The sequence below is a fragment of the Bemisia tabaci genome, chromosome 7, assembly GCF_918797505.1.
Source record: "Bemisia tabaci chromosome 7, PGI_BMITA_v3".
Lineage (NCBI taxonomy): Eukaryota > Metazoa > Arthropoda > Insecta > Hemiptera > Aleyrodidae > Bemisia > Bemisia tabaci.
The window spans coordinates 17,692,914-17,705,386 of record NC_092799.1 but is presented as its reverse complement, the minus strand read 5'-3'; the positions used below and the strand labels follow the sequence as shown (position 1 = coordinate 17,705,386).

General features: G+C 42.2%; 1 protein-coding gene across 5 annotated transcripts in view; it reads left to right on the top strand.

The window, feature by feature from the left end:
- The first annotated feature begins 314 nt into the window (after positions 1 to 314).
- Tet (Ten-Eleven Translocation (TET) family protein) overlaps positions 315 to 12,473 on the top strand; it is a 150,775-nt gene continuing 138,616 nt past the window's right edge. For 2 of the 5 annotated variants that reach the window (XM_072302657.1, XM_072302653.1), the window contains exons 1-2: positions 315 to 630; positions 2,347 to 3,697. In XM_072302657.1, the coding sequence (XP_072158758.1) occupies positions 2,477 to 3,697 (1,221 nt within the window). In that variant the 5' untranslated portion in view covers positions 315 to 630; positions 2,347 to 2,476. The other 3 variants (XM_072302656.1, XM_072302655.1, XM_072302654.1) reach the window with 3 other exon arrangements.

Here is a 12,473-nt window from a genome sequence, read left to right as displayed (position 1 = left end):
TTATTTTTCTGTTCATTAGTAATGTTCGTTCATTTATAATATATTCCCCCATTTAATTTTACCTCAATTTTCTTTCTACTTTTTTTGGCGATGTGTGTGTGATTTCACGTTTTCAAGACATTTTACGAGCACAATCAAATTAATCAAAACACACCAATTAAAAAGTCCGTTTTCGATTCAGATGCGAAAGGTCGCTGTAGGAATGGACGGGAACAAGGGAGCAAAATGTAGGGGAAGGAGCAGAGGGTAGGGAGGTGAGAGACGACACGGTGGTGGGAATACTGCGACGGAGGGGGGAGGGGGAATCAAGAGAAAGAGAAATGAGAGGCATCGCGGCGCGAAGCGTGGAGGGGAATCACAATCAGCGAGAGGGGCAAGCACGAGGAACAACCCCCACCCTTACGGTGCCGCTCTTCGTCGAGTAAGGTCGCCTGACCTCTAACGTAAAACTTGGGAACTAACGGCAAACTCGCTCACAGCAAGCGAATGGGAAATATGCGAATGTATTGCTCGTATGCTCGTATTCGGAGTTCGTGAAGACCCTCAGTGCAGGCGAGATCATGCGGACGGTTTAATAACGTGATTGTGTTTATTTGTGTGTGTGGAATAAAAGGTGAAGTGAGACATTAGGTAAATATCTCTTCTGAATTTCATCTCGTTTTCACTTCATTCGTTTGGATACTTGTGCTTTTTCCCTGAGAAATATTTTTTGTCGCTGTGATTCACGAGTTTAATACTTCGTCACATCGCGATGCTTTGTTGATTCCGTACGCGGTTGATTTTAATTCACTCTCCAGTGAGTAATTGTGTCCTTTGCGTCTTTCTCAAATCATTTTTTCGTATCGTTAGTCGGTGGTTTGATGTAGTCGTCTCAAGTTCCTGATGTAACGAATTTTGGAATGCTCTAAATTGTTTTGTTTACATTCGTGATTAGTCCTGATATCCTCTGAGAATTCGATCTAAGTCATATTCGATGCTTCATTTAGTTGCATTGGAGTGATTGCTGTTCAATTTGTTCTAATTGCATCCTTCTGGATGAGCGGGAAGCTTTGTTTTGACAATTAATTTTAGCGCGTTCGTACGAAAGCGAAAGTTACTCCACGCAAGACGTGACTCATACACGACGGAGTCCCCCGAGCGGGTCGATTTTACGACGACTCGTAGAGCACAACTTTGTGTTTGTGAATGGGAGTAGTGATTTGAAAACGCGTAGCATTGTACCGTTTTGTTTTTCCATATCTTTCGTACTTCGAATTCTTAGACAGCCTTTTTTTACTCAATTGTAAGTGCTTTATCTCAACTGCTGATAGCTCTTTTATCCTGAATCACGAGTCATTCTATGCAGTTACCTACTTGAAAGTTAGTGATAATGAATGTTCCATGAGGAACCTGTACCTACGATTTTAGTTTTTCAATGAACCCCGGAGAGAATTTTTCATTTTAAACTAATTTGTCGGGTAATCGAGTTTTGTTTTGCCTGTATTTCACCAGGTCATGATCGGTTTGTAAATAATTTGAATATTAATTAGTTGAGAACAATATACTTACTTGACTTGCTCGATACATTTCTATGCATGGTTTTGGAAACAAAAATTGATTTTTTTCTCTAAAAGAGGCAAACATACCATCCAATATTCCTAATCACTTTTAGGGGAATATGGTTTGCAAATTGATTTTTAGTTTATGTTGGTGGTTTCTCCTAATTCTATCATAGATAGAAAATGTTTGAGGGTAGGAAAAAGGGGTTGACTTGCTCATCCAAATATCAGATCAGTTCCTGAGAGTCTGCAGTAGGTAGGTCGTGATTTTTAGAATGATGGAGCCAGCTGCTCTCCAGAAATTTCTTGAGGCACTTTATTCCAAGACAGTCCCTTCACCTGTCACTTATGTTTTATCTCTGCATGATTTAAAAAGCTCCTGTATTGGAGGAAAATTTTAATAAAATCATAGGAAGTTTTTTCAATCCCTGGGTGGAGGGAATTGGATTCTGCATTTTTCTGATTAGTACTTAAATCTTTGTTTCTTGATATATTAGACTCAAGAGTTTAGTGATCCTTGTGGAAATTGCACCGATTTGTGTTGACAAGCCCGGAAATAGTGGGGATTAAATAGGACTTTTCTGTAGATATTCATGCGAAATTTTTTAGAATTATGGCTCTCACTTCAAGCAACAAACCTAAAGCTTCTTCCAGTGATTTTTCTGCTCAAATTGAGTCCTGATGTCCTCCATGCTTTTCCCCTGTTCATTGGGTAAGACAACCTAACTTGCCAGAAACCTTGTGTTTTCGAACCTAAAATTAAGTTTTTCAATTACTTAACATCGACTGTTATTTTTGTTTGTTTCAGTTGCTGTTATCAGTCACCAGAGTCAAAATTGGGATTTTTAAGACAATAGATTCGCTCATGTTCACCACAAATGAAAAGTGATCATCAAAACTGCTCAATAATGGGAACGTGATGCCACTATGGCCTCGCCATGAGTGAGGGTGGCGGTGAGGCTATGGGTCCCTCCTTTGCAGGAGGGTACCCACCCTCTCAAACCCCTACTCCCTCCTCAACTGTTCCGGACACTGGTGCAGATAATTCCAAGTCTTCGTCTTCCGCTGGTCTTCCACCTTTCAGCTCATTCTCATCCGAAATGTCCAACGAAGGACTAGGCTCGCGCCTGGGGCCTGAAGGTTTCGGAACAGAGCCCTTCGCCACTGGGCGATTGATAACAGATATCTCTGGATGGGGATACTATGAAGAAGGTTTGACAGGCCGACTGTTAGACAGAGGTGACGGATTCCCTATGTTAATTCCTCAGCCACAATACCGTCCATGGGAGAGTAAACCACTAGATTCTACCTCTCAGGACAGTTTAATCAAGCCTGCGGACTATCCCTTATCTCCTGCAACAATTGCCAACAAATTGCCATCATTCCAATCTCAATTTAATTCAATTCCAGAGCAAAATGGAGAACCGGTTTCTCTGACAACGCTCACTCCTGCTCCTCCTTCCCCTTGCAATTCCTCTACTGGTTTACCCAGCTTCCATACACTTTCTGCTGTCCCAAGAGGGTACCCACTGGTGCCGGCACCAGTTCAAGCAAGGGAAGTTCCAGCCATTCAGCAACAGTTTCTGGATGAAAGACACATTCATTTGTTCCAAACCCCTCCGACGCAGTATCATTTTGCTCAACCTCAACAAACGACTCTCCTTACTGTTGTCAAAACTGAGCCCGTTGCTCTTGTAACTTCACAAGGTGTGTACCAAAATGCCATGACAGTGTTAGATCACGATCAAATCAAAATGGAAGAAAGTCTTTCGCCGCGAGGTCTTCATGAAAGGAAGAAGGAAAGACGAAAAATACGTGCCTCATCTCTAGAAAGCTCAATAGAAAGTGACGGAATTGGTAGTTCAAGTGTCGAAAGTTCGGGTCAAGTAGCTGCTGTTTCGAGTACAGCCGGTTTCAAATCGCCCATGATGCAGCACCAAAACATGGGATCCATGAGTGGCGGACCTGGTCTTTGCCATGATGTTGAAGATTGTGAAAATGGCAGCAATGAAAAGCAAACCAAGAAAAAACGCAAGCGCTGTGGTGAATGTATTGGTTGTCAAAGGAAGGAGAATTGTGGCGACTGTGCTCCGTGTCGGAATGATAAAAGTCATCAAATATGCAAGATGCGAAGGTGCGAGAAACTCACAGAGAAGAAGGTAAATTAATTATCATTTCTCTCACTATTTAGTCAATTTTTTTGCAATTTTAATCTTACCCATTTTGAAATTCAGTTGTTCCATCATTTCCTCTCCTTTTCATAACTATTCCAAGGACTGCATTTTAGGTAACAATCACTGGCAAGGTATTATGCATTTTGTTCATCTAAACCAGGAAGGAGGGCAGACCCTTAATAAGACCAGGTCACATAGTAAATCTCGAAGTCCCCATCTCATGGTAGGGATTCAGGGTTCAAGGTCTATCAGTTACAATTTATTAATTCAAGTGCAACGGGTTTGATCTTTTTAGTCTAAGGTCTTATTTTCCAGGTTAAGTTAGTCTAATTTGCCCATCTATTTAATAATGTATGAAAAATTATAGGTAGTTTCCCCAAGAATAATTGATATTCTTCTGATCATGGTCTCTGTAGATTCTCAAAGCACACATAGGTATTTTTTTTATTATTATTTATTTATTTATTTTTTTTCATCATTACTTACCGCGCTATTCATATTCCTGACATTGGCTCAATATCTCCTCAATTGCACAAAGGAATTAATTGCTGGACGTTAGTACGAAAGAGAGGGGGAGGGGGGATGAAGGTAAAACAGCAGCAACTAAATTAACTTTTACTTGAATGTTTTTCTATTCAAGATTTGTTGAAAACGAAATAATCTATTCTGCCAGCACCTCCCCCCCCCCCCCTCCTCGCCAGGTGAACGTTAAATTTCACAAGAAAGAATTCATAAATGATGAGGCCATTTTTATACCCCCCGGCCCGTTATTGCTAGCTGAAATAAAAATTATACGATCAAAATTCTTCGCTCGCGGGGAAAAAATTAACATGAATTTTTGTCGTTTGTCAAACGGCCACAGTTGGGTGAAACAGAAGCGACGAGTTTAATGAGTTCATGCGTCCACCAATTTTCCACGTGAGTGTCAACTTGATTTCTGACCCCACCTCGTGCTCTTTTTGCCTCTGCAAAGTAATTCGCACTCGAGTACTTTCGCGAATTTCATTTCACGTTTCATTTCGAGTAATGACGCTATTCTGCCAGGAGAATGAAGGAGAAAGGCCGGAGGATCGATCTAGGGTTTTCCGCGAACAGTCGGTCAGCTCCTGCGTTCGGGTGAACTTTTCACGCAATCCCGTGATTAATTTCAGAACAATTTCATTCGGAAGAGAGTTCTCAGTAGAGTGTGCTGCGCGGCAAAGTTTCCTCCACCAGTGATGTCGCTGTATCAACCGGATGTGAGTAGACTCATCTCATGAACGGTTGAATGGCGAATCCAAAATTAGGTCCCGTCATTTCCTCAAGGCAGATCTAAAGTTCCGAAAAGTGCAAAAATAAATGAGCGAAAGATTGAAGCATCTCAAGGGCTTCTTCAGCAAAAACGATTACATTTTTCGAGGGTGTAATGAAATCTGAATCAAGGGCTTCTTCAGCAAAAACGATTACATTTTTCGAGGGTGTAATGAAATCTGAATTCTGATTGGTCGCGGAGTGTTCATTTTTAGAGAAGGAAACCTCAATCAGTGGCGAGGCGTTAATGATCGATTATCGATACTTCCCCCATTTGAAACTATGGTAAAGAATCGCTTCTTCTCCAATCGATTAATCGCAAAGCTCGCCTCGCCACTGACTTCAATAATTCATCAACTCCGCGAGGGGTCTTGAGCAATATTAGGGTCCGAAAAACAATCATTTAGAAAGCTTGGTACTTCGGCAAAAAAAAACCCTCGATTAAAAAGTTTACTCAGACCGTGACTTCGGCGAGAAGCCCAAGAGATAGAGAAAGACAACGTTTTACGCGGCTGTCTTACCTCCGGGGATCAAGGTTAAAGGTCACTATTTTTTCCTTTCCTTCGAAACCTTCGCAACTTTCGTGACGGCAAGCCACGTATGTGCGTGGACCTTCCGGGAAAGCAATGGGATTGCTCATGAATTATTATTGTGCCTGCGTTTCATGCAAACAAATATTTTAATCGAGAACTTTACTCCGGCGAAGGCAAAAAGTCAGAAATAGGTTGAATATGAATTTAAACGTTTGTTACTTATTTTCAAAACATGAAAACACACATTAAATTATTACTTCTGCATAGTGCTGCTTTACGTGGGAGGTGTAATGTATTTCCTCATTTGTGGCACTACTCGGAAAAAAAACGCTGCATGCCCCTCAGTCGTTGTCAAATTTCCTTCGACCAGTCACGAATTTCTGTGAATTTTTCTATTCCGATTCTCCAGTGAATTTTATTCGTAATTTCTTTAAAAAGCCTGAAACTTTCGAGGGGAGATATTCTAAACTTTCCTCCAAAATTATTATATTCTGATAAGGACCTCGGCAACATTCAAATTCTCATACGGCGTCCTTCTTTGGCAGGGCAGACTGCTTAGTCTAGTCAATCGGAAAAATCCGATCCTCGTCCCCGAGACGCGAGATCAGTGCGGCGAGGCGTGAACAATCGATTTTCCCCCACTCGAAGCTATGTTAAAAAATCGATTATCAAGGTGTTCGTAGCGAACACTCTGTTAATCGATTTTTTTCCATAGGTTTAAATGGCAGATCAATCGACATACAGCAAAGCACGCTACGGCGTGAATGATCGGATATCGATTTTCCCCTCACTTGAACCTATGTCAAAGAATCGATTATCAAGATGTTCGTTGCGAACACTCTGTTAATCGATCCTTTTCCATAGGTTTAAAAGGCAGATCAATCGATAAATCCTAAAGCTCGGCAGGGAGATCCGGCCGCGGCCAACCACCAAGAGCCAAGAGCGCGGAGGAATCGGGGGTTGAAGAGGGGCGGCGAGGTTCCGGGGGGACGGGGGATGAAGAGAACCCAACGGTGGTGGCGTTCGGGGGGTGGAGGGGGGGGGGGGGGGTTGCCGGTGAGCATCGTCAACATCCATTCTCAATCGCGCAGAGAGGACATCTGCTCATTTCGCCGTTCCTTCTCGTCTGCCTTTTCCTAGTTTTCGTTCTTGATGCGTCCCATTTTTCGGTTCAGCTATGACGAATGTCCCGTCGCGTCGTCGCGGAGGCTGCAACATCCTGTGCGCGATCCGTTTTCGGTGTCGCAGGGATGCTGCGAGCCACCGATGCAATATGCGTTGTTTTCTTTATATGCTGTTAAAATTGAGCCTCCGATGATCGTAGAAACGACGGATGGGCTTTGCTATGCTACATGGGTTTGTCGTTTCCGGAACGGAGGAACTTACGAGTGGCAATTTTGCAACACTGGAAAGAACACATTGCTAGAGTCCAGACTCTTGAAAACATTGACAAGAAAAAATACGCTTGATTCAATCGGATTTTTGCTCGAATCAAAACGAAATCCGCTTAAATTAAGAGGCTTGATTCTTGGTTTAAGCTTTATTCTGATTGAATCAAGAGTACTTTGTCTTGTCGGTGTTTTTAAGAGTCTGGACTCTTGATCCAATGTGTGTTTTTTTTTTTTTTTTTTCCAGTGAACTTTTCTACTCTCTAACTGTATTTTTGTTGAGAATTTTTGGCATTCCCAACTGATTCACTGATCTCAAGCTGATTTTTTCCTCTACTTCACGCGAATATCAGTAAAAATAAGGATAGGAATTTTGTTAAAATTGAGCCTCCGTTGATTGTAGAAACGACAGATGAGCTTTGCCATGCTGCATGGGTTTGTCGTTTCCCGAACGAAGGAACGTACGTGTGACTTAATTTCAATTTGACAACTTTTCTACTCTCTGACTGTATTTTTCTTAGAGAATTTTGGGGCATTTCTAACCGATTCACTGATATCCCGCTGATTTTTTTCTCGATTACAAGCGAATATCAGTAAAATTAAGGATAGGAATTGCACAATCATTTGCTTGTGAAAAATTGAAGTGTACGAGTCGATTTTTTACAATCGCGCACATGCCACGATATCGAGGTAAAAATTGCGTACTTTTTTAAGTTTTCGCAGAATTGCCGGCAAAAATGAGTATTTGCGCGGTGTTGAGATGAAAAATGCGTAATTTCTCACTTTTCTACAAAACCCCCGGAAAATCGCGCTTTTGCAGCACTACTGAGGTGGAAATCGCGTATGATTTCTTATGTTTTCACTAAACCACTGGATAAAGCACGCATTTTTAGAATTGTCACGGTTTGCGTAAAAATGATCTATGAATCAAAACTGGTCAAAGCGGACACCAAGCGTGCATCTATTTGAACTCCGGAGTAGTGACGTGGTATTTCGTGGAAATAAAGGAAAATCTTAGCTCTTTGTTTCGAGTTGCCTCGAGTTGCGCAAAATTACTGACGTTTAATTGTAGGTATTATGTTCGCATTGTTTAATGCGGAAATCAAGCGCGCAACTATTCGAACTCCGGAGTAGGTATGTAGTATCACGCGGAAATGAAGGAAAATCTTAGCTTTTCGCGTGTCTCAAATTATCGGCGTTGCTGGATGTCGGTATTATGCTCGCATTTTTAAGTAAAGAAATCAAGTGCGCAACTACTTGAACCGCGGAGTAGGTATGCGGTATCAAGCTTAAGTGAAGGGAAATCTTAGCCTTTCGCCTGTCTCAAATAATGGACGTTTATGAATGCCGCTATATTCATGCGAAAAATGGCTGTTTCGTTCCTTCACTGTGGAAGCGATTGTTTGAGCTTTGCCATCTACTTTAGATTGTCCAACTTGGTGCATCATTTGCAATTGAAGGTGGCTAATGGCAGTAAATGAACAGAGCTATCTCACAAATTTTGCTAACATATTGGTTGCACGTTAAATTTTTGGCCAAAAACGGATCCTCCACTTCAAAAGGCCCGTTGCAGCTGTTCCTTCCTAAAACTTTGAATTCTTAAACCATATAATAAAGCTGAAAGTATCCGAACGCAAAATATCCAATTTGTCATATCAAACGGTTGATTTTTGGGGTTTTTCAAGTAAGAAAAAAATCTTCAAATGGAAATCTGCCTCATTGTACCATAACCCTACCAATTTAACGCACTTTTTTGGGGTTTCGTCCCCCTTTCACCGGGCAACGCACCTGTCACTCCTCTCTCCTTCGCAAGAAAAAATGAAAAACCTCTCCCCCCGAATTATATAAGTCTTTTGACTCAATGTGTCATACAAATTTCAATTTCCCCTTCCACCTGTAGGTAATGCAATTTTTTGCACCTGGAAAGTTGCGTTGCATTTTACTTTTTCGCCCACCTCCCCACATCTCAACGCAACGCAAGCCTCGTGTACACAGCCAGGATCATCCATAAAATACGTAACGCTTCTCACCTTGCAAATAGAAAAAGATCGATCTAAAAAAAATCGATTCACAAATTTAAAAACGAAAATAGCCTTTGTTAAGTTAATTTGTTTCATAATTTCTGCAATTTTTTACAAAGAATTTAAGTTGTTTAATCCATAGCAACATTGGCATGCTCTTGGTTCCTTTTTGCAAAATGTAATTCAATTATTGGAACCAATGGTTTCAGGAATTTTCGTCCAATAAATGTCGTCCAATACTACTAATTTTGTTAAACTATACAGTTTAAACTGTATTAACTGAACGAAATACCACGAAAATAAGTATGAGCAAAGAGAAAATGCCTTGAGTAATGAAATACATAATGAGGACATCATGCTGTAACGAAACGCGCCTCGACGCTGGAAAATTTCGAGTTTCGACACGGCTTGGAGCATTTAATTTTTTAGGCGGTTGTGAATCTGGCTCTCTCGCGTTCGTTTTTTCACGGAGACAAACGATGACATCGCAGACAAATGAAACAATTACGTAACCCGTGTAACACTTTTCACACGTGGTCGGAAAAAAGAGATATCATGCCCGAGAGCAGGAGCCAGCGCGTGTAGAGGTGTGGAAAACCCATGAATGTAACGGCGAGAGACGAGAGCGACCTTGGAGTGAAAATTTCGCGTGAGCATTTCCGCGAAGAACGGCTCATCGCGGCGCTGCACTCGGCGTCCCATTCATAAGCGGTCGGCCCCGCCACCCACCGCCTACTAGCAGCCTCGTTTATTCACCGAAAATTCCCGGCTTTCGAGAGCTTTTTCATTCAGCGCTCCGCCAGTCCCTTGTGCTCTCTAAGTTTGTTTCATTCGTCGCGATGTTTGTGTGCCCACGCGGGAATCCAAACCAAACAAGGGGATTCTAACGCGGCTCTTTGGATACTTACATTCTAAAATGAACCACATCATGAAATAAGGAACTAATATTTTTGACCAGTCTGTAAAAGCACCTATCTGCATTGGGAAATTAACGGCGTGTATGTCGTTCCTTAGTTGAGCTAGAAATTGTAGTTCCACGCGGGAATCCAAACCAAACAAGGGGATTCCAACGCGGCTCTTTGGATTCTTACATTCTAAAATGAACCACGTCATGCAATAAGGAACTACTATTTCTGATCAACCTGCAAAAGCACCTGTCTGAATTAGGAAATTAACGGTGTGTACGTCGTTCCTAAATTGAGCTAGGAATTGTGGTTCCTTTCTGCAAAATGTCGTCCAAATACAAGAGTTGCGCGAGCCAACAATATGTGTCCACGTCGTCGTTTATGAAAATCGAAGAGTTGAGAACCTAAATTAATTCCCTTGCTCTATTAGCTCTTTATTGGGAAATTGTTCTTAAATTTTGGTGTCAATTCCGGAATTAGAATCGTTTTTATAAGGCCAACAGATTCCTTGAGAATGACAAGCTACTGAATGTCCTAAAAAACGCGGAAAAGTCTTGAAATATCCAAACTGTGAAAAGTCAAGGTGAAGCCAAGAAATTTCGCTATTATCGATCTTGAAGTTGTTCTGTCATGCTGGATGGCTCCAGTCAAACACATGCGCTATAACGGCTGAGTTTGAATTTTGCAACAGATTTGTCTCTTAAAAGTTTTTTTATAGGTAGGTTTACCAATTATCCTTGAAAAATTTGAAGTCCTTTTGTTTCAACATTTTGAAATTCGGAAAAATTCCAAATTTCAGGGATTCTTTCTCGGAATCTCGGATCTGGAACACCGGGAAAGTCAACGAATTTGTGGGAAAAGTCGAAGGGTTTTGCGAGTAGTGCGGCGGGCTCCTACCCACCGATTTGAATCTCTTGTCTAGAGTTGAGCAAAAGTTGCTAAAAAATTGAAATAAGAAAAGGGGGAAAAGGAGGATTCTTGTTCGACGGTCTAGGAAGTCTCGGAAAGCCAAAATTCGGGAAACTAGAAAATCTCTGAGTAAAACCTGTGTCACACTATCAAAATACTCCATCAAAATGTCAAGGTCAAGTGCTGTGATTAGTCCAAATCATTGAATAAGCCAATCAAAACACCTGATCTTGATATTTTGATGGCTTGCTTTGATAGTGTGACATAGGCTTACGGGTAAAAAAAGAGGTTAGAGGGAAAATCAAATACTTTTAAATTAAAGCATCGATGGAAATCCTGGAAAAGCAGTTCCGAAACTCAAATTGTTCTGAATTGCCGCTCTACAGCGGCGAGTACTCGCAAGTGAAAAGATGAATAGGCAATATATTCAAAGCTCGGCGATACTCCTTCCCGGAGGCCTCTCGGCAGCCACCCAGCGAGCACCAAGCTGTCTGGCTCTCCTCCGCGGATAGCGGGAGCCGATGTCGTGGCCGGCGCGGCGCACAGTGGACCGAGCAATCAGAGTGGTCGAACATGAAACTGTTTACCAAAACTATAAATTTTGATGTTTTTTTCGTCACATTTTAAATTTTGAGGGGTGCTCAGAAAAGAAAATTTTACGAGGAAACTAATGGAACTACTTTTAGAATTTTTAAGTTTTGTATAAACGGAGTTATGAGCGTTTTAAAGTTTCCGAATTTTGTCCGACCTCTCATATTGACTCGATCCAGTGTGCGGCGCAGCGTGGCGCTAGGAGCCGCGGGAATCTCCTCGTGGGGCGCCGGCCGGCGTCTAGTAGCGCTGTCCGTTCCGCGTAAGGAAATGATGCACGGGCCACGAGGAATAGTATCGAGCGTCCCGACGCCGAGGCACGGGCGCCGCGACGCCTCGGAGGCCGCGTGCCGGGAGCCGCTCCACTGCGCCGCCGCGCCGGCTTCACATTGGCTCCTCGTCGCCAAGGCTGCCGCGTGTCCCTGAAAATCGCTTCTCCGGAATTCACCCCGACCGGGAACGGCGTCTTCGCCATGATGGGTAATTGGAAATGTGCTCGGTGGATCTGTTACTTGGACATATTTTTGTTTCAAGCATCGTGTCCTGGGCCTGTGGGGTTGAAAGTGATAGACAAAGCGATAGACAAAGGAGTATGAAGCGGTCCTATTGGTTGAACTGGGTGGTTCATATATACTAAGGGAGAAAATGATGGACTAACTAAAGGGGTCCCTCGTGGGTTGGCGTTAGTTAGTATATTAACTTCCTCCTTTGTCCATCGCAACCACCCGCTTACACCAATAATAGGACCCCTCCATATCCTTTTTGTCTGCTTTATCGATAGCTTTGTCTATCAATTTCAACGAACAGCCCGCAGGGCTTGAGGATCATATCAGCATGATGAGCGCACGGAAAAGGCCGTTGCTTCGCCTTCAACTTACGATGTAGGTAAAAGCGGGACCACAGGAGTTGAAATAGTTGTATCAAAAGTTTCTCGGATTGTTTAAGGTCTCTACACTCAAAAAGGTTCTGTTCAAAAATGACTATGTGCATAGATTTTGCCATTTGCGTGCTTAGTTCTTTAGATTGAATTATTTTCGATTTAGAAAAAACACGTTTATTTCTGCAGCGTACCGAAAAGACGCACATTCTGTATTTTTCGCAGGGTTCTTAGCGATCGGAAAAAC